At 41.2% G+C, this 23105-nt stretch overlaps 1 protein-coding gene across 1 annotated transcript in view; it reads right to left on the bottom strand.

Moving 5' to 3' along the window:
• Window positions 1–23105, bottom strand: part of AMPH (amphiphysin) — a 210082-nt gene that overhangs the window by 51128 nt on the left and 135849 nt on the right. The window contains 6 exon segments of the mRNA XM_052638380.1: window positions 3707–3835; window positions 5393–5531; window positions 9451–9533; window positions 10176–10251; window positions 14746–14831; window positions 16558–16665. Of these exon segments, the coding sequence (XP_052494340.1) occupies window positions 3707–3835; window positions 5393–5531; window positions 9451–9533; window positions 10176–10251; window positions 14746–14831; window positions 16558–16665 (621 nt within the window).

The following is a 23105-nucleotide window of genomic DNA, read 5'->3' as shown; positions in this document are numbered from 1 at the left end:
TCAGGGGACTAGATGGAAAATGCTGTTTTCAGGTGGGAGGGGGGTTCATGTTTGGGAACACATGTAAGAATTAAAGATTTTAAAATTAAAAAAAATAAAAAATAAAAATAAAAATTAAAAAAAAAAAAAAAAAAAAACAAAGATTAATGCAGGTGTGCACATACTCACACACACACACACAAAGGATCTCTTTTTTAAGTCGCTAGGAGTTAAAAATAGGGAGGGGTGGGTATGTCCTGTGGCAGGTCCATTTCTGTAAACACAGAACCAAAAAAACAAAATCAGCCTTGTGATCTAGACAAGCAGGCAAGTCCCTGTACATAGATATGGCTATTTCCAGAGAAGATTCTGGGAAATATACATATTTCCAGAAACCACATGCTATACAGTTAAGGTTTAGGCCATTAGAGGGCTCTGTAGACCTGACGGATTTCTGTTTCCAACCCCAGGACACACTCAAGAGAGAATTACAACTGTGATGAAGCAGGGTATATGAAATACATCCATTAGAGACAAGGGATGTTTCATTCATCACATCTTGAACTTCTGGGTGGGATTCATACAAATGCTTTTCTTCCACATTAAGCAAATGATAAAAATAGCAAACTGAGGATGCAAACCTATTGTTAAATCTAAAATGACTCATTAAACATTTAAAAATATTAAAATAAAACATATATATAATATATATATGAAGGAATATGGTAGCCCACTCCAGTAGTCTTGCCTGGGAAATCCCATGGATGGAGGAGCCTGGTGGGCTAAGGTCCTTGGGATCGCATACAGTTGGACACAACTAAGCAACTAACACAAACACACACACACACACACACACGAATCACTTTGCCGTATACCAGAAATTAAAACAACACTGTAAATCAAATATACTTCTATAAAGAAAAAAGAAATAAAATTAAATAAAGCTAGATTATATCCTTCAATAAGGGAGCAAGCAGACTGAAATATAAATCCTTGCCTTACCCTTGCTCTTACCATGGTGATGTGAGACTCACAGCCACTGAGTCAATGGAAATGCTCCAACTCATTTCCATCATTTGACCCCATCAAATACACTGGGGTTCACCTGCTACAGTCATGTTGCCACTTAGATCCAGAAAAAAGATAGAAACCCTTTTCTGCCTCCTCCCCAGATTAAAAGAAAACAATATATATCAAGATAAATCCCCCCAAATGCACCCCCATAATGTCTCTGGGGGTTACTTCCTTCACAGTCCCCTGGCACACTGGTGGACTTGACCCAGCCAGTAAGTTAGAAAAGGTGCCAGTTGGAGGATGCCTTTCCTTTCCATTCCAACAGCCCAGGAGCCTGAACACAGGCTAGCCAAGCTGGGGCAAGGATGGGGCCGCTCTCAGCTGACTGTGTCGCTGCAGCGGCCACAGCTGAAGACATTTCAGGTTTGACAAGTGCCTCCTCACCGTCTCCCCTAACTCTTGATTTTGCTCATCAGTCTCTCTCACTCAACGACACCAGCCAAAGTTAACCCTCTTAGAAGGACTTAGGCACCTCTTCTGGCGTCTGTATTTTTTAAAAGTGCATTGATTCTTTTTCTCCCCCACGCTGTGAAGGACCCTTATGTGAGCCAGCAAACTGCAAATAAAAAAACACCGTCGAAGAAAGAACATCTCTGAACCCCGCCTTTACTTCAGAACTAGTCTACTTGTCACATTTTCTCTACTTCAGTGGCCTTGCCTGCTACATGGAGATGTCCTCAGCTAAGCACACATGGCTTCTGGGTGACCATATTCTTTATTGGAGATAGAATTGAGAGGATGCTCTTGAGGGGTCCAGGTGAAAGCAACTTCAGTACGGGTCTTATCACTCTAAAACACTCTCACTTTAAAACTGATGAAGCTAAAAACAGAGCAAGCTGTTAGAAGTACAAAGGCACAGAACAACTTGGACATGAAAACGGCTCCAGTTTGGTGCCAGGGCCACTGTGGATGCTGGGTAAGATTATTTGGCTCTAAGACCGCTATCCCTGGTGGCATCTGTGTATCCACAGATATTACTGGTCCATGCACTGATAAACATGCAATTCCCTTTCCTCAAAGGAGCTACTAAATCACATTTCAAGCCTTAATTAGCTGACCAAAAGGAAAACAATAGCAAATGGCGTTGCACTGATCCATAAACACCCTCTAGAGAGAGATGAGAAATTATGGCGTACCACTGCACTACTTTTAAGTTTTTATTTTCTGAACTCCCTGTTTTTAGTATTTCTGTTATTATTGATAGGACGCAATTATAATTGGGATGTTAGACATAGAGCTGTTATTTATGTACTCAGGAATGACAATGTTATGTTTGCACCCCCTGCAAAATGTTAAAATTATTTCTGACTGTGAGAATACCAGAAGGAAATGGTATTGGCATGATCTCTGGGGACATTCACTCTTAACAAAGAGATGACTTTGACAATGTGAGGAGCAACTAAGTCAAGATTATCCTTGAGGCAAAGGACAACCAAGCTGGGACAGGTGTAGGTATAACATCGAGGGTAGCTATAAATGGGTACACACACCCAGGTGTCTTTGAAACCAGGGAGAACACAGGTGGTTCCCTTTGCCAAGTCACATAAGTGGATCCATTTACTCCTACTAAAGGTCAAAAGACCTAAAATTCACCTCTTTGAATTTCATTTTACTATTCTTTACTCAGGAGCAATATGAAAAAAATAATAAAAGGTGCAAACATGTATTAATATACACCAAGGTTTTCCTGGTAGCTCAGAGAGTAAAGAATTTGCCTGCAATGCAGGAGACCTGGGTTTGATCCCTGGGTCAGGAAGATCCCCTGGAGAAAGAAACTCCAGTATTCTTGCCTGGAGAATTCTATGGACAGAAGAGCCTGGTGGGCTACAGTCCATGGGGTTGCAGAGTCAGCCACAACTGAGCAACTAACACTTTACACTTCTGTATTAATATATATTGATATCACCAAGGTGCTGATAAAGTAACAAAAAAGTGGAAGTGTGACCATCATCAGGGGTTGGTTACATTCATCTGATAAAATACTCTGGACAAACTTTGATTTTTTTGGAAAAGACAATATTATAATATGAAAAAAATGCTCAATAAGATTAAACAGAAATCAGAATTTTGTGCTGCAAAATTTGATGTATACTTAGAAAAAAATAAAAGAAAATAAACCTCTGGTGGCTCAAATGGTAAAGAATCCACCTGCAACGAGGGAGACCTGGGTTCGATCCCTGGGTTGGGAAGATCCCCTGGAGTGGGGCATGGCAACCCACTCCAGTATTCTTGCCTGGAGGATCCTATGGACAGAGGAGCCTGGCAGGTTACAGTCCATGGAGTTGCAAAGAGTCAGACGTGACTGAGCGACTAAACACACACAGCACACAAACCTAAATGCACCAGTGGCTATGTCAGAGTGCTATGATTTCAGGGCTTTTTAAAATTCTTCACTTTACACTTTTCAGTATTTTCCCAACTTTCTATAGTAATGATGCACAGCTCTTAATAATGGAAAGAAGGAGTCTTTTCAAATACTGTACATCTCTCACTTGAGAATCCTTCAGACATATCAGGTAACTAAAGCAAACCTGAATAACAACTAAATTTCACCATTGGCTCTCACATCTGCCACCTTCTCCAGAGCTGAGCCCTGAGACTCCCTCTGCCACGGAGCGTCCACGGACATCCCAGCTCTGTTCCAGGTGCTCACCTGGGAAGGTGTGGTCACACTGATTTCAGGAACAAAGTTGTCCTCGAAGAAACTGATGATGTTCTCCTGCTGTAGCTCCTTTGTTGGGGTGACTTTAGGAAGAGGCGGGACAGGAGGCCCTTTCCTTGTCTAAGAAACATCACACACAAACAAACAGGGTTTAATTCAGCGGAGGATGGCACGCGAGACATGCAGAAATGTCTTGGGAACAGAGCCAGGGGATGAGATTGATCCCTGATTCAATTTTGGTCTGCATTGAGAAATCAGCCCACCTGATTCCGGCAAAGAATGCCTGCTTGTAGCTATGGTGTGACAAGTAATGGTCCAATGAGGAAAATTCAGGCCACGAGACTCCATCCATCTTAACATGAGTGCTATATCACAGCACTGCGGGGTAATGTACCTGTGCCTCTCAAGTTAAAATAAGGCCACGCGTGCATGCATGCGGGTTAAGTCACTCCAGTCATGTTCGAATGTGTGACCCTATGGTCTGTAGCCAGCCAGCCTCCTATGTCTATGGGGATTCTCCAGGCAAGAATACTGGAGTGGGTTGCCATGCCCTCCTCCAGGGGATCTTCCCGACCGAGGGATTTAACCCACGTCTCTTACATCTCCTATATTGGCAGGTAGATTCTTTACCACTAGTACCACCTGGGAAGCCCAAACTAATGCCATACCTTCTCCAAAGTCAACAGCAAATGACTTCTCACCTCAGCAGCACATTAGAATTCTAGAACTAAAATCTAGCAAGATTTCACTAGAGTCAGTGAGACCACTATGGGCAGCATACACCTCACTCTGCACTCCCATATTTTGGAAAGGTGGCTCAGCAGTAAAGAATCTGCCTGCCGATAAAGTAAAGTAAAGATTCAGTCTCCAATGCAGAAGACTCAGGTTTGATCCCTCGGTCGGGAAGATCCCCTAGAGAAGGGAATGGCAACCCACTCTAGTATTCTTGTCTGGGAAATCCCATGGACAATGGAGGCTGGCTGGCTACAGTCCATGGGGTCGCACAAGAATCAGACATGACTTCGTGAATAAACAACAAAATAAGCACTTTAGAGCTCTATCCATCATTCACATCTTTTCGCAACGATCTTTAGTTTCAGCCATACACAAGAAAGCTTGAGCTGGATTAGACACTTCAAGTTTCCCCATAGGAATTTCATTTTCTCTAAAAGAAGGGATAATGAGGGTGGCTGTTTTTCTCTATATTTGCCTTTGCTTGGCCCTTTCTGTTTCTTTCAATCACTTGTTCCATCACTTTTGCTGAGTGTGTGCACAATATGCTGTGGGTGATACAAAAAAAAAAAAAAAAGTGAACTGACATAAACATCATGGCCGTTCTTGCTCCAGGTGTTACCTAAAGACTAACAGGAGGGAGGTGGAGAAGGTAGGATTCAACAGAGCCTTAAAAGTGCAAGATGCTGAGAAGAGGAGATCATGCGAGCCTCAGGAAGTTGAGATCGTGGAAAGAGATGTCTCAACCCACTGAAGCAGAGGGTATGTGAGGAAACATAAAAATCTGAGTAAAAAAAGGGAGGTTTATTCCTTAGTGATGATCCCAATGGCCAAGGCTCACACTGAAAACTCTTGTCAATGACTGCACTCCATCGGGTTATCCCAAGTGGGGTCAGCTCAGCCTGGGTTCTTCCGGTCCCCCTCATACATGTGATGTCTTCCTACCTGCGAGGGTGACCGAGGTCGGACCGGTGCAGGAGATGCAGGTGCCAACGTGTGATTGGGACTTGCTGTCGGGCTTGGGATGGGTGAAGCCTCCTCAGGTGGCGAAGGCGTCTTTGCAATACGGAGAGGACCCGAGTCGCTGAATGAACACAGAGGGTAAGTAAGGCGCTCTCTACAGAGTGGTCCTTATTTCTCAGGGGCCTTCCTTCTCACAGAAATCCTCAGGCATGACAGGCACTATTGGTTATCTACTCCCTCTTCCTGTTCATCCTGGTTATTAGTAACAGTGATGTAGTAACCGGTGCCATTTATTGTCCACTGTCTGCAAGATCCCATTCATACATTACCTCTGCTGATCACAAGAACCAGTGCATAATTGTTTCCACTTTACAGGTAAGTAAAGTGGGGCACAGAGAGGATAAAAAATTCCCTAACGTCACTGGAAAATTTTGTGGATCCAAATTCAGGCCTTAGTAATTCGAACTCCTATTCCTTCCACTGAGCCAAATACGCTCTGCAAGAATCTTCCAAACATAGCTGAATTAATTGAACTAATTTCACTTTTGGTTTATAAGAGAAACTTGCTATGGCATAATCTATAGCAAAACCTACCCTGCCCCACCAAGTGATACAATGGCTATCAAAAGGCATCCCTAGGACAATGTTCATTAAGATTTGGTAGGTGTGCTTTCTGATAATATTTAGAAATTAATTCGTTGTCTCTCTACACCTTACAGCACAATAACTCGATTCAGACATGTGCAAACAAATTACATGACAGATGAGAGTCTGTAATGTTTACTGAGAGCCCATCATGCTCCTAGCCCCAGGCCAGATGCTCGTGATCAGCCCAAATGCAATGGTTAATCCACCACTGGGGACACATCCTACTCTCTAAGAACTTCTAAACTCTACAGATTGAAGGAACAAGTCTGTACCCCCAAATAAATGAGCACGTACACAGCAGAAGGGTCTACAGATTCAATGGGCTGAGGGAATGGGTCCCATGGACAGGACACGGACACACACATGATTGGAACCTTGCCAATCATGGTCTCGCCTGGGAAGCACGACCACCAATCTATGCCTAATGGAGGCTCCTCTGAGCTCACTCACCACCTCATTCTGCGGAGGAACGTTGAAAAAAATGAAGAACATTTGTTAAGTGGTCGTGGCCCCATTTTCTCTTCATTGTATCTGATTCAGCAGCAATGAAATTTCCAGATACCTTTTTCCCCAAATAAACCTTAAACTTTTATTTTGTATTGGGGTATGGCAGATAATGGGCTTCCCGGTGGCTCAGCTGGTAAAGAATCTGCCTGCAGTGTGGGAGACCTGGGTTCGATCCCTGGGTTGGGAAGATCCCCGGGAGAAGGGAAAGGCTACCCACTCCAGTATTCTGGCCTGGAGAATTCCATGGACTGAATAGTTCATGGAGTCACAAGAGTCAGACAGAACTGAGCAACTTTCACTTTCACAGCAGATAATAACACTGTGGTAGTTTCAGGTGAACTGAGATGCAGCCCAGCCATACATTTACATGCATCCATTGTCCCTTCATCTCTGTATAAGGGAGCCACCTTTCCCCGTGTACTTCCTTCCTAAATCACCCAAATGTCACTGTGATATTCCTATTACATTTCGTTCTCAGTTTGGACACAATAGTTCTGTCCCTTTCCTGTCTTCTTTTAGGCAATGTTCTAAGACAATATACTTAATGCTCACTTAGTATAGCAGCCAGGGTAGGGACTACATGTATATCTAGACCAAACAGAATCAAATGAGAAAATTAGTTGTTTCCAGGAGTGCCGGGAGCCACCACAGCAGATCCCACCCATGACAAGGTCATGTGGAAGAGAACTGTTAAGCAAGGCTTCAGAACTCAAGGGGCTCCCTAGGCTTTCTTGAGCATCTACCCCCAAACCAGAATCTGTCTGTTCTACTATTTCATGACTTTCACCAACTCCTCTGACATTAACAGGGGGCCATTCCTGATCACCTTTCTCTGGAGAAAATCAACTTAGAGCTATAGCTAATAAGTCTCTTGGTCATGAGAAAAATATTTCAAATCAAACCCCCTCTGTTAGCATTCTAGCTTGCTTGGCAGGTATATCCAGACTCTTGCAGCTACACATATGATTATTTACAGCCTCCCAACTGTGAGAGGCACGGAAAGCCTAAAACATAGAGCCTTTCAAAGAGTTAAAAGTTATTAGAGTAGTGCTGGTATAGGATATTTCATTATTGGGCCAATGCTTGTTGCTAAGTTCCCATATCTCTTATCCACTGTGCACCTGGGAGTGCATCAGTTAACATAGTTGAAAAGTAAGAAAAACAAGTGTAGCCTTGAAATTAACCACATCAGACTTTTGAGCTAATTGGTTCTTTCTTATATCTCACTGCACCTTTGCTCCATGAGAAATGTAACTTGTTTAATACTTTCTGAGGCTGACATAGATTAGAGATATAAGAAAAAACATTTCAAGGGAAAATAAGTTTTCTGGTTGAACAGCCTTTATCAAAAGAGGGTCATGAAATGTTCACAGACCTCCAAGGCCAGAAGATAATGTACACAATATTGTTTATGGGAAAGGTTTGCAGAAAAAATGCTGGTTTCGATAAAGACAAAACAGATGTAATGTTTGGGCTGACTCTGTACGACTTTTCATCTTTCATTTCCCTCTATGTATAAGACAAGGTATAAAAGTACCTTTTAAAATAAAGCTATTGGGCCTCGCTTGAAGAAGCTTGGTCACCCTGTGTTTTTCTTTTTTTCTCTTTTTTTCTCTCTTACTTTCTTTTTCAGGCTGATCCCTTGGAACACAGAGGCTCTCTGCGTTCACTTTTCTGCCTAGGCTTCTAAGACTTTATTAGCTTTCTATGTAAACCAAGGAATATCAGCCTCTTTCTCTCCTCTATTTTCTTATCTACAATATTCTTTCTTTATCTCTCTCTAAATCATCTGCCAACACCGTTTTTCCTTCAGGTTCCCCTGGATCCTGTGGGGGCTGTACCCTGGCACAGGAGGTTCCAAACACTAATACGTGGAGGTGGCAGTGCCTGTGTAACAGCATTGTGTTTTTATAAATGCATGGGTATGTGGGTATACATTGATGGATGCTAAAATCATAAACATAGAATGTCAGGACTGTGTTATTTCCTTACAAGTTGTTTAGTTCAATAGCATATTTTTATTTCAATTGATTTTAAAAATGAGCCCTTTATCCAGAAAGATTATTGAACTTCCTCCAGGAAGGCAGAGCAAATTAACTGCAGAATCAGAAAACTGAAATTTGAGTCCTCTGAATTCCAACCCAAGCCTCACTAGCCTGAGTACATAATGCCTGAGAAGGATGGATAAAAGGGATTCCCAAATCATAAGAGTAAGATGCTGTGAATCCAAACCCTGGCACTGTAGACTATTCATCTACAGATTAATGAGCCTTTGGGACATCTGACAGGCACACTCAAAATAAAAACAAACCAATGTTCAACAAAACCCAAACAATGCAGTGTTTGCAAGGTCAAGTTAGGAGGGAAGATGATGGTGAGGTCTCACTTACTTCCTTTTGCCTCTCCCAAAAAAGATGCATTAAAGGTATCAACACCAATATATTGGGTTGGCCAAAAAGTTCCTAATGTATGATGTTATAGAAAAATTCATAATATGGTAATAGAAAAACCTGAATGAGATTTTTGGCCAACCCAATAAATAACAAGACTAATTGTTGTGGGTTCAGGGAATTCTCTTCCTCTCCAAATAAACTAACAAGTGCACAACTAGAATTTGTATGCAAGAAATTGACATTATAGCTGGAAAGCAAAAAGAGGTAGATAGCACTCTGCAGTGACAAAAGTCCATGAGGATACATCTGAAGGCTAACAGTCAATGTAAAAGCACAGAACTAAGTTCTGGTATCACCCTCTGGATGGAAAAATTCCTCGATTTTAGATCTTTGTAGGATGAGTGAAAGATGCTGGTATAGGCTGTAGAAGTTGCAACAATTTTTGCTTAAAGGTATACACACATGAACTTGGCTCTCACGACCATGGCCTACCTGGGAGCTCCTTGAATGGTGAAGGCCTTGTCAGCATGCTGGTCGCCCAGTTTCGTCATCACTTCATACAGTTTGTGGCAAAGCTAGGAAGACAGATGTCATTTGTCTACTAACTTTAAGTCATTCTGCTGCAACTTCAGGCTACTGCCCCCAGGAAGGAATTGTTTATTGAAACATTAAGATTCTTATGATAGCATGGATGGTCTCAGAATAATTTAATGTCTGAATTGGGTCCAATTTAAAATTCATGTCAAAACTGTAAGGCCACAAACACAAATTAACATATATATAAACCAGAATATAGAGGAGAAAACACATACTTACTTTACATTGATTCTATTAGAGATAAAGTGATACAACCACCCTGTTGAACTAAGAAAATATTACTCAATGACGCAAATGCTGACTATCTATTTGGAGACCAATTTTTCCTCAGGCTAAAGACTTGAAAATCCAACTTTAAAAACTGACTGAAAAAATAAAAAAAGACTGTATGATTGTAACAAGTAGGCAGGGGTTCATGAAAGCACAAAGTGAACCAGATTTATAGAAACATGCAGCCACTACAAAACAATGTAGAAACATTACTGAGAGTCAAAACACACTATTTAAAGAAACACGGAAGAGAGGAAATTCTTTGCCTAATGTATGCCATTGCATTTGCTTCCAGAATAAATGTTCATTTACTTTATATTCCATATGGAAAAATAATCATCATTACTCACCACTGCGATTTCCTTATGAAACTTGGCTTCTAGGCTGGAGACATTTTTGAAAGTATTGACATAAAATCCAACTCGTCTACCATGTGGAAATACAAAGAGGAAAGAAGAGAAAGACTAATCAGGAAAACTGTGTTTTGAATGGCTATTACATATATTAAAAAACAGATTTTCTTTACATAATTTTGAGTAACACTAGATTAAATAAAAATACTTAACCCAAAGTAGGTCCAACCTTTCCTGATCCGTTAATGAACAAAAATACCATCTTTCGGTGTAGAACACAGTCTTTCCTGATATCTGGTTAATACCCAAACAAACATTTCTCACACTTTAATGTGCACCAAGATCACTTGGCGATTTGTTTCCAATTTAACAGGTCTGAGATGTGTGTGTGTGTGTTAGTTGCTCAGTTGTGTTCCACTCTGTGTGACCCCATTTACTGCAGCCGCCAGGCTCCTCTGTCCTTGGAATTCTTCAGGCAAGAATACTAGAGTGGGTTGTCATTCCCTTCTCCAGGGGATCTTCCCAACCCAGCGATCAAACCCAGGTCTCCTGCATTGCAGGCAAACTCTACCATCTGAGTCACCAGGGAACCTCAGGTCTGCGATGAATTTCTAACCAGTTCTATGTGATACTGATGCTGCTGGTGCAGAACCAGTGATTCTAGAATCACTGCCCTAAGAATTTGTGTTTTAGATATGTACTTTGTAAAGATTTTGAGATAGAGAAGTCTATTATGAACATGTGCTTCATTCATACTGCTGAGAGAAAGAAGCAGATTTCAAAACAGTATGTGAATGTTCACATTAATACAAATGGCCACACAAGATAAAATACCAAAATTTAGCAGTTTTGGATAGAAACAGCTGAAGGAACTAAGAGAAGAGGGTAGGATGGGCCCTGTGCCAGCTGTAAACATCTGCTTGAGAGGCTAAACAGGCTGCCATGAAGAAGGATCAGATTTAAATAGACAGTGGGTGCAGATGGGGAAGGGGGAGGTAGCTGAAGTAGCGATTAGTCATTCAGTCATGTCTGACTCTTTGCAACCCTGTGGACTATAGCCCACCGGGATCCTCTATCCATGGGATTTTTTAGGGAGAATACTGGAGCGGGTTGCCATTTCCTCTTCCAGGGGATCTCCCCGACTCAGGGACTGATCCTGCATCTCCTGTGTTTGCTGTATTGCAAGCAGATTCTTTACCTGCTGAGCCATGGTGGAAGCCCAGCTGAAGTTGGTTGGCGGTTATTGTTTTATTTGCATCGATTTTTCACTATACTAAACAAAACCCTAATGAAGATCTATGAAATGAACTCTGTGTCCAGCTTACTGTTTCCTCAGAATAAGCTTCTTGACTGTAAACACCGGGTGAAAGGTACAGAGAAGAGCAGCTTTGATGGGCGCTGCTGACCCGCTTCCCTATGCAGGGACCTTCTAGGCCCCTTGACATAAAACTTCTGTAAATATGCTGGGAAAGAGTTAGGATCTCACCTGCTTTTAAATTATCTTCCATTAATGAAAGCTGAGTTAATCCTTTTTTGTTCCTTTATCTATTGCCCATTTGAATTTGCTTGTTTATTTCTTGGAGCTTGTTTTATTCTTATTATTCATACAGAATTTTCTATTAGAAGCACTGAAACTTGAATACATTCAGCAAAAACAAGAATTCCCATTCTTCTATCTTTAAATTGCTTCCTGATACACAGCTTGTTTATTTCAGTGATTATTTAGAAAAATAACTGGCACAGTACTAGTAAGAAACACCTTATTTAGAATCTCTAGACAAACATCTATGATTTTCTAAGATTTTGTTTCCTTTGAGAACTCAGAAATCAAATCAACAAGGATGTATTTAATTTTGAAAAAAAAAATGTTCAGTAGTTTTGATGCCACTTATCATATAGTGATTCTCTCCTGTTTATGAACTCAGAGATTCTATCAAAGCAGGAACTGCCTTTGGCTAGTTCACAAGAACAGACTCAGCACCTAATAGCAGTTGGCACAGAACAGGCGATGCAGTAAATATTCCATGAATGAATGAGCAAACGGATAAGCAGATTAACAAACCAGTGAGCGAACAAATTTGGCACTCATTCTACTGGAAGAACACACTCTGACTATAACCTTGACTTACAAAACACTGGTGTTGTCAGCAGTAAAATATACACCCACAAAGAGTACCAGGCTCTGAATTTTGATATTATCTGCTGTCAGGTATTCTGATAATATCAGCTATAAAATGAGGATTCATTTCACAAGCTCTTCATCAACAAGGGATCTGAGACATTACCATTTCCCCAAAGTACCTGTCTGAGGCATCCTCAGGGCCCTTCTGGTTAGCTGTTAAGACCCACTTAATTTCTTCATTAAGAGGTTTCTTTGTTCTTGGAAACCATGGAAAAAATGTTCAGTAGTGAACATTACTGTTAACATTAGTTAACAGCTGAGCCTACTGCAGTCCCAGAATGCAGGCCAGGGCACTCTCCCCTCTCCCCTGAGGGAACCTGTCTTGCCCCAGTGAGCTGGTCATGCTTCTGCCTGTGCCCCCTTCAATGGAAGAAGCATGTGCTGTCTATGAGTCTCTTTTACACATATGTTCATTCGTGCCATATTTTAGACTCTACACTTAAGTGATATTATATGGTATCTGGCTTTCTCACTTACTTCACTTAGTATGATAATCTCCAGGTGCACCTACATTGCTGCAGTTTTGCATTATTTTGTTCTCTTATGGCTGAGTAGTATTCCATTGTATACACATACCATATCTTTACCCATTCCTCTGTTGATGGACATTCAGGTTGTTTCCATGTCTTAGCTATTGTGCATAGTGCAGCTATGAACATACGGGTGCATATATCTTTTTGAATTATAGTTCTGTCCAGGAGTGGGACTGCTGGATCATATAGTAAATCTATTTTTAATTTCTTGAGGGACCTCTATACTATTTTCCATAGCAGCTGCATCAATTTACAATCTCACCAATAGGGTAGGAGGATTCCCTGTCCTCCACATCCTAACCAAGATTTCGAATTTTACTTAAAGCAGTGTTGCATGACAAGCACAATCCTGTTTATTCAGGGTGGTAGCATGGGTGTGCTGATGAAAACTGAGACATAAGGCCCCACTTCACCCAACAACTTCTTGGTTCTACCACTAAATGGGAAAACTGAAGTTAATGGAATGAGAAATGCAGAGTACCCATAAAAAAGAATACTGGAGAATGGAAAGAGACACATGTACCCCAATGTTCATCGCAGCACTGTTTATAATAGCCAGGACATGGAAACAACCTAGATGTCCATCAGCAGATGAATGGATAAGAAAGCTGTGGTACATATACACAATGGAGTATTACTCAGCCATTAAAAAGAATACATTTGAATCAGTTCTAATGAGATGGATGAAACTGGAGCCGATTATACAGAGTGAAGTAAGCCAGAAAGAAAAACACCAATACAGTATACTAACGCATATATATGGAATTTAGAAAGATGGTAATGATAACCCTGTATGTGAGACAGCAAAAGAGACACAGATGTATAGAACAGACTTTTAGACTCTGAGGGAGAGGGAGAGGGTGGGATGATTTGGGGGAATGGCATGGAAACATGTATACTATCATGTAAGAAACAAATCGCCAGTCTAGGTTCGATGCAGGATACAGGATGCTTGGGGCTGGTGCACGGGGATGATCCAGAGAGATGATATGGGGTGGGAGGTGGGAAGGGGGTTCAGGATTGGGAACTCATGTACACCCGTGGCAGATTCATGTCAATGTATGGCAAAACCAATACAGTATTGTAAAGTTAAATAAAGTAAAAATAAAAAAAATTAAAAAAAAGAATACTGGATGCTTGGGGCTGGTGCACTGAGATGACCCAGAGGGATGGTGTGGGGAGGGAGGAGGGAGGGGGGTTCAGAATGGGGAGCACATGTATACCTGTGGCGGATTCATGTTGATGTATGGCAAAACCAATACAATATTATAAAGTAATTAACCTCCAATTAAAATAAATAAATTTAATTTTAAAAAAATTTTAGTAAAAAGAATAAAGTCTATAAATAACCAAAAAAAAAGACTATTTCATTTATAAAATAAGAATGAAGCTCAGATTAACAGGTGAGAGCTGACAGCAGAGGTTTCACATAAAAGACAGAGACTAGATGACCCCTTGAAATAAAAAGTTCTTCCAAGGATTAAAAATTTATCCTTTAAATTTCAAGGTTAAGGATAGTCCTCCTAATGCCTCTAAAAGAGATTTGTATCTCTACTTGAAATAAAAGTCTAAAACAGTGCTGTCCAATGTGGTAGATAACCAAATTGGGTTATTTAAATTTAAATGAATTAAAACAAATAAATTTAAATTTAAATTTAAAATTCAGTTCCCAGGTCATACTAAACATATTTCAAGTGCTCAAGGTCAACCATATGTGGTAAGAAGCTACCATATTGTAAATTACAGATTATCGAACACTTCTACTGGACAGTGAGTGCTAAAGCATCACAGGAAATAAGACAAGTAATATTCACTATTCCTGCACTTATAACATATACAGAACCATCTTTACCTTGACCACAATGATGGTAACTCTTCTTGTAAGTCAACGTTAAACTCTTCAAACACTTTCTGTGCTTTCTGAAATTCCTCTTCTGCCTAGAAATGACACATAACATGTTTACACTGAAACATCACATGCATACCACACTTCTAGACACAACAACATTTAATATAAAATAGAAATAGCTTTACAGCATCCTGGAACACTTTGGAAAGGAGAAAAATCTGGTTAAAATCCACATGATCATTTTCAATAAAAGATTCGTTACAATGGTTGCTCTTGCAGTCTCTGGCAGATTCATTCATTCTACAAAATTGCACTAACCGCCTGTCACATACACTGTTACATGCTCTGCTGGGATACTGGGCCAGGATGCTTCCCAGGAAATTCCCTGTCTAGTGGCCAGTCTAAGTAACTACACTATAAGAGAAGGCTTATAAGCTATTATGGAGCATGCCATTAAGAAAGACAGTGCAAGAATAAGAGAAGGTTCCATGGAAAAGGTGATATTTTAACTTGATACTGAATCTTGAACAGTGAGCACCTGTTTGCTAATGAAGTGGTGGGGAATGGTGGACAACACATAAGGTGGAGTTGCCTGGGTTGGCATTCTCATTCATTTACCATGTGGACTTTCTTTACCACCTTTCTGTACCTAAGATCCATAAATGAACATAGCAATGTCCACCTCACAGGTGTTGTGAGTATTAAGGAAAGTGGATGTAAATAAAGTGCTGAACACAGTGCCTTGCTTCTCAGTGGCCTGACATGAAACTTAGCTCTTACAGTGACTGCTTAGGAGCCAGTGTGTAGGTCACAGAAGCTCCAGATTAGGATGTTTGTGTGGAGGAAGAAAGCAGGGGAAAGAAGACTTGAAAGCTGACAAGATGGAGAGGTGAGTCAGAAACCAGCTGTGAAGGTTGCATAGGCCATGCTAAGGAATTTACAACTTTTTGACAGGCAATGGGAGCCATTAAAAGACTTAAGCATTGGAGAAATTAGATCTGGGTACGTTCAGTAGAAAGGTGATCCAGGAAGCTGTGTGTGGGAAGATGGGGGGAGACAAGACTGGAAGCCAAGAGAGAAGTTAGTAGGTGTCTCCAACGAGCTGTCAGTGACTGGAGACATACATGGAGAAAGCTCTGGAAATGGGTTCTTTCAAAGAAAATGAATGTCAAGCAATTGTAGCACACATCTGTACTCTCAAGCACAAGTTACGCCTGAGAATCTCATACTTGATTTCCCAGTTGAATCTTCATTTTGGCATCAAGTATGGACCACAGCAGGTTTCCCAGGTGATGCTAGTGGTCAAGAACCCACCTGCCAATGCAGGAGACATAGAGACGTGGGTTTGATCCCTGTGTCGGGAAGATCCCCTGGAGGAGGACGTGGTAACCCACTCCAGCATTCTTGCCTGGAGAATCCCACAGAGAGAGGAGCCTGGCAGGCTACAGTGTCTCAAAAAGTGTTTCAAACAGTTGGACATGACTGAGCGACTTAGCATGCACACACATGGACCACGGTGACATAAAGAGTGTAAGGACACATTACTTTATATGATCAGGCAGTACTGTTAGGGGGAAACATTTATTATGATGAAAATGTGTGAGTCAGTGCCACCCAAGTGAATTCTACCAAGGGCCTGAAAACCCTTAGTGTAACTTACAGAATTATAGACAGCAGCCCACAAGACCCATATTTCAATTTTTAAATTCTGTCCTGATTCCAGTCTCCGTGAGAAAAGAGAGATTTCGTTTCAGAAGCAAACTTGCTTAGGTCATAGATTACAGAGACTGGTAACAACAGTGGATTGGTCCCTACCTTAGAGATGCGACTCTCATCCTTCCTCTTGGAACTCTGCAAAGCTTCCAGATGATGGCGGGCACTGTCGTAGTCCACCAGCTTCCGGCTGCGCTTGGCGATACGATTCTGCCAATGGAGAAACATAAGCACTAAGAGAGAGACACAGTCACAGATTCTCTTCTTGACTGCCAAAGCACTTTCCTTGTCCAGAGTAGCTGGAGATTGAAGTGAACCAGAATTTCAGTAGACAGATGATTGCTAGAAATCAAACTACTGTCTTCAATCCTTTGTGTGAAGGTGTGTGTGTCTGTGTGCATTCAGTCATGTCCATTTCTTTGTGACGTCATGGACTGTAGCCTGCCAGGCTCCTCTGTCCATGGACTTTTCCAGGCAAGAATACTGGAGTGGGTTGCCATTTCCTACTCCAGGGCATCTTCCTCAACCAGGGATAGAAACCGAGTCTCTTGCACCTTCTGCATTGGCAGGCAGGTTCCTTACCACTAGGGATTTGTGTGGCTACCATCAGGTAAATACCTCCCTTCTGATAATAATTAGGACAATCATTAAGAGCTGAAGGCAGAATTTGCAGTCAAAGACCAGAGAAATTCCAGAATTGGTGGAGGAAAGCACATCAACCTATACTCTCTATTAGTCTTTATTCTAAACCTTTTAATGTTCCATTTTAAAGACAGTCAAAGACTGTGTTAGGATTTGCTTTTATAATTCTAATAGCACTCACACTAACAGCAGTTCTATAAACCCTAAGAAACCCTTTTTTCCTAGAAGTGTTTGACAACCCTTTTGTTTGTTAGAAATATCTGAGGAGCTTTAAGAATATATTGATTTCTAGAGACTTTCACTTCTAGTTAGGCTATAGAGAGCTGCAAAGAACGTTACTCCCATACTAACAAGAAAAAAATATCTGGATAGTCTATAAAAACATAAACTGTCTTGACTGTATCAGAGACATAAACTCACAAGCCAATAAAGCCATCTGAATCCCAAAGAGGGACGAGTCCCTGTAGGGAGAGATGAGACACAAAAACCATTTCACCTTTGGCAGTTAAAAGCTGTTGCCAACCCAATACAAGTTCAGTTCAGTTCAGTCACTCAGTCATGTCCAACTCTTTGCAACCCCATGAACTACAGCATGACAGGCCTCCCTGTCCATCCTGGAGTTGACTCAAACTAATGTCCATTGAGTCTGTGATGCCATCCAACCAACTCATCCTCTGTCATCCCCTTCTTCTTCTGCCTGCAATCTTTCCCACCATCAGGGTCTTTTCAAATGAGTCAGTTCTTCACATCGAGTGGCCAAAGTGTTGGAGTTTCAGCTTCAGCATCAGTCCTTCCAGTGAATAATCAGGACTGATTTCCTTTAGGAAATGGACAAGAGATCAGCTAAAATTTTAACAAATTGTTAAAGATCCACTGTGGGCTAAGGTGTCAGTTTGGAATAATAGCTGGGTGTCCAAGACACAGGGGAGGAACTTCCCAGTGGCTAAGACTCCATGCTCCTAATGCAGGCGGCCCAGGTTCAATCCTTGGTCAGGGAACTAGACCCCACATGCTGCAATTAAGAATTTCACAGGCTGCAGGTAAGAGTTCGAATGCTGCAACTAAAGATTCTGTGTACTGCAACTAAGACCCGGCACAGCCGAAAAATAAAAAGACATGAGGGTAACTTGCACTTATTAGCAAGCTCTTACCTAGGGCTTCTAACGGATTCTATCAGAGTTTGGAGAACAAGACATCCCCTTGCAGTGCAGGTGAGAATGAGGTGATCTCTGACTGCCAAGGGGTAGAGACAAAGCCCTGCCTATTTCCTAGCTCATTTTTCTATTTACAAAGCAAAAGCTTTATGCCACTTGAGAAGGAAACAACAGATCTTCATGTCCAGAGACACCAGGCAGAGATCCTCCATTCTGGGGAAGAAGCAGAAGCGAAACCAAACTAACCCTGGGAAGGGACAGGAATCCCCTGGGTCCATCAGTTCAGTTCAGTTCAGTCACTCAGTCAGGTCCGACTCTTTGCGACCCCATGGACCGCAGCATGCCAGGCTTCCCTGTCCATCACCAACTCCTGGAGTCCACCCAAATCCATATCCATCGAGTCAGTGATGCCATCCAGCCATCTCATTCTCTGTCATCCCTTCTCCTCCCACCCTCAATCCCTCCAAACATCAGGGTCTTTTCAAATGAGTCAGCTCTTCCCATCAGGTGGCCAAAGTATTGGAGCTTCAGCTTCAACATCAGTCCTCCCAATGAACACCCAGGGCTAATTTCCTTCAGAATGGACTGGTTGGATCTCCTTGCAGTCCAAGGGACTCTCAAGAGTCTTCTCCAACACCACAGTTCAAAATCATCAATTCTTTGGCGTTCAGCTTTCTTCACAGTCCAACTCTCACATCCATACATGACCACTGGAAAAACCATAGCCTGGACTAGACGGACCTTTGTTGGCAAAGTAATGTCTCTGCTTTTTAATATGATATCTAGGTTGGTCATAACTTTCCTTCCAAGGAGTAAGCGTCTTTTCATTTCACAGCTGCAATCACCATCTGCAGTGATTTTGGAGCCCAAAAAAATAGTCAGTCACTGCTTCCACTGTTTCTCCATCTATTTCCCATGAAGTGATGGGACCGGATGCCATGATCTTCGTTTTCTGAATGTTGAACTTTAAGCCAACTTTTTGACACTCCTCTTTCACTTTCATCAAGAAGCTTTTTAGTTCCTCTTCACTTTCAGCCATAAGGGTGGTGCCATCTGCATATCTGAGGTTATTGATGTTTCTCCTGGCAATCTTGATTCCAGCTTGTGCTTCTTCCAGCCCAGCGTTTCTCATGATGTACTCTGCATATAAGTTAAATAAGCAGGGTGACAATATACAGCCTTGATGTACTCCTTTTCCTATTTGGAACCAGTCTGTTGTTCATTGTCCAGATCTAACTGTTGTTTCCTGACCTGCATATATGTTTCAGGTCAGGTGGTCTGGTATTCCCATCTCTTTCAGAATTTTCCACAGTTTATTGTGATCCACACAGTCAAAGGCTTTGGCATAGTCAAGAAAGCAGAAATAGATGTTTTTCTGGAACTTTTGCTTTGTCGATGATCCAGCAGATGTTGGCAATGTGATCTCTGGTTCCTTTGCCTTTTCTAAAACCAGCTTGAACATCTGGAAGTTCACGGTTCATGTATTGCTGAAGCCTGGCTTGGAGAATTTTAAGCATTACTTTACTAGCATGTGAGATGAGTGCAATTGTGCAGTAGTTTGAATTTTCTTTGGCATTGCCTTTCTTTGGGACTGGAATGAAAACTGACTGTTTCCAGCCCTGTGGCCACTGCTGAGTTTTCCAAATTTGCTGGCATATTGAGTGCAGCACTTTCACAGCATCATCTTTGAGGATTTGAAATAGCTCAACTGGAATTCCATCACCTCCACTAGCTTTGTTCATAGTGATGCTTCCTAAGGCCACTTGACTTCACATTCCAGGATGTCTGGCTCTAGGTGAGTGATCACACCATCATGATTATCTGGGTCATAAAGATCTTTTTTGTACAGTTCTTCTGTGTATTCTTGCCACCTCTTCTTAATATCTTCTGCTTCTGTTAGGTCCCTACCATTTCTGTCCTTTATTGAGCCCATCTTTGCATGAAATATTCCCTTGGTATCTCTAGTTTTCCTGAAGAGATCTCTAGCCTTTCCCATACTATTGTTTCCCCAGGTCCATATGATATATTCAAAAATAACTGCAATACACAGAAAGGTGGGAGGAAAAAAAGTCTCAACCCAAAGGGGAGGAACATAAAACATTCTTTGGGGACTTCCCTGGTGGTTTAGTGGCTAAAGCTTGGAATTCCCAACACAGGGGGCTTGCGTTCAATCCCTGATTAGGGACCTGAGTCCCACATGCCACTACTAAGAGTTTGCATGTCACAACAAAGATTGAAGATTTCACATGCCACAACTGGGATCCTGCATAGCCAAATAAATAAAGAAATATTTTAAAAATAAAAACTTCTTGGACCTAAGATCTGAGTTCTATAACAAGAAGAGGTTTGATCTCACTTGGGCAGAAGCAGCAAACTCCTGCTTAGACCAATCACATATGTGAAACTGACTCATACTTAAGACAGACCAGAAAAAGATAACATAAATAGCCCTGCCCCACTCCAAGTCCACCACTGAATAACAAGAAATCGCTGCTTACCACTGGAGGAAGGATAAGTGTATGGGTAGAAAGCCCCTCTGCAATACAGGCACACAAGGACTCCTGAAATCTGATGGGGAACGGGAACAATAATAAAAACTCTCGCATGCAAGGGCCCACCGAATGTGGGTCAAAGAGGCAAATATTGGACTTGAACTCAAGAGTCTGAAAATATTATAGATGTTAGACTATACGCTCAAGGCATTAGCAGCTCAGTTCTAGAGGAATTTGAAAGCAAAGGTGCACTGAAAGTAACAATATCAACAACGAAACTGAAATCCAGCTCAAGTTTCAATTAGCTCTTATATTAACAGCTTGACAACAAAGAATATCCACTTTCAGGCATAAATATTATTTCAGTCTTCACTCTTCCATACATGGAGTCTGGCATTAAATCAAAGATTTTGAAACACATACATAAAAAAAATAAAATAAACAAAAAAGGCCCATGAGAAAGGACAAAGCAATCAACAGAAACAAACTCAAACATGACCCAAGTGTTGGAAGTATCAATCAGTAATTTTAAAATAACTATGACTAATATGTTAAAGTATCTAGTTGGAAAAGGTAAACAAAATACATAAACTGGTAATTTCAGCAGATACATGGAAACAGTTAAATGAAAATCAAATGGAAATGCTAAAGACAAAAAAAATTATATATCAGAGAGGATACATTCGTTCACTAGACATAAAATAGTTGAGGAAAGAAACTGTACAGTTGAAGGTAAGTCAAGAGAAATTATTCTTATTAAACCACAAGGAGAAAAAAATTAAAAAAAAAAAACAGAATCAAGCACAAAAGGCCTCTAATAGAATATCAAATAGTCTAACATAGTGTAAATTTCTCATCTCAGAAAGAGATGAGAACAAGAGTCAGAAGAAACATTTGAAGAAATAATGGCTGAGAATTTTATGAAATAAGGAAGCCACCAAAATTCAGTTCCAAGAAACTCACAGAATCCCAAGAGAGAACGATACCAAACAAGACAGAGCCAGCTATATCATAGCCAAACTGTTGAAAATTAAGAATAAAGAAAAACACCAAAATACAAAGGTAAGAATTACAGAAGACTAATTTTCAGAAATTGTGCAAGCTAGAATACAGTGCTTTATTTTTAAGCACTGAAAAATAAAAATCAACAGAGATCTTGGAATTCTATTCTAAGTGAAAACACCTCCCAAAAGTAAAGATGAAATAAATATTTTTTTTTTAAAGACAAACAACATTTGGGGGAACTCACAGCCACATAAGAATTGTAATACCAAGCGGAGCTGTCAAAGAAATGAGTATCAGAAATGATTTTTTTTTTTAAGGCAAATAAGATTTTTTTTTTTAAATTTTTGACTTTAAAGTAAGTTTTTCTTACTCTTTAGTTATTTATCTCTGGCTGCATCAGGTCTTAGTTGTGGCATGCGGGATCTTCACTGCGGCATGCGGGATCTTCACTGCGGCATGCGGGATCTTCACTGTGGCATGCGGGATCTTCACTGTGGTATGTGGGAGCGTGTGGGCTCTGCAGTTTGCAGAGCACGGACTTAGTTGCCTCGTGGTATGTGGGATCTTAGTTCCCAGACCAGGGATTGAACCTGCATCTCCGGCACTGAAAGGTGGGTTCTTAAGCACTGGACCACCAGAGCACTCCCATCTCCTTATATATCGAACCTTGGTGCCCTCACTTGCCTCACTCATTCCCTGCTCCTCACTCTGGGTCAGTGCTCTTCTACCAGTGCCCAGGCTTCTGTGACAGACTCTGTCATCCAGATACTGTCTGTCCTGCTGTGTTGCTCCTCCAGGCTCCCTTCAGGAGAGGTGACAGGCAGCGTGAGGCAGTTACTCTCATTTAGACGCTTTCAGTCCCTTTTACTTGACTCTCTGCACAGACCACTTCCAACTGGTGTTACCGAAAAATCTGGCTGATATATCACATTCACTTAAAATATGCAATGAATTAGTCCAGGCAGAGCAGAGAGAAGTGTCTGATAAGGTGACAAAGCTCATTATTTTTACCAAATATCTGTTACCTCCCAGGAAGCACTGACCCTCGAGGCAGTGGCCTTGTGTGATGCTATGGAAACGCTTACAGAACTCTGTTTGGTGGACTTGGGTGGGGTGGGAGCGGGGAGTTTCCTTTAATATCTTCCAAGAAGCAAACCTTGATTCTTTGAAGACAAATTTGATTTTTGAAAAGAGTTAAAATTCAATCACTTCCAAGCCTGGGAAGGTACACTGGATCATCTTATTTTTTGTTCACAAACAAGAAGTGAAGTAAATAATGTGAGTCATTTTCTTGTGTAACTGACAAGTCAATTACAGAGTTCAGCTGACTGTGGTAGAAGTTATTATTTTGAAGGCC

This window comes from Budorcas taxicolor, chromosome 4, assembly GCF_023091745.1.
Source record: "Budorcas taxicolor isolate Tak-1 chromosome 4, Takin1.1, whole genome shotgun sequence".
Taxonomy (NCBI): Eukaryota; Metazoa; Chordata; class Mammalia; order Artiodactyla; family Bovidae; genus Budorcas; species Budorcas taxicolor.
This window is presented reverse-complemented; position numbering and strand designations above follow the sequence as displayed.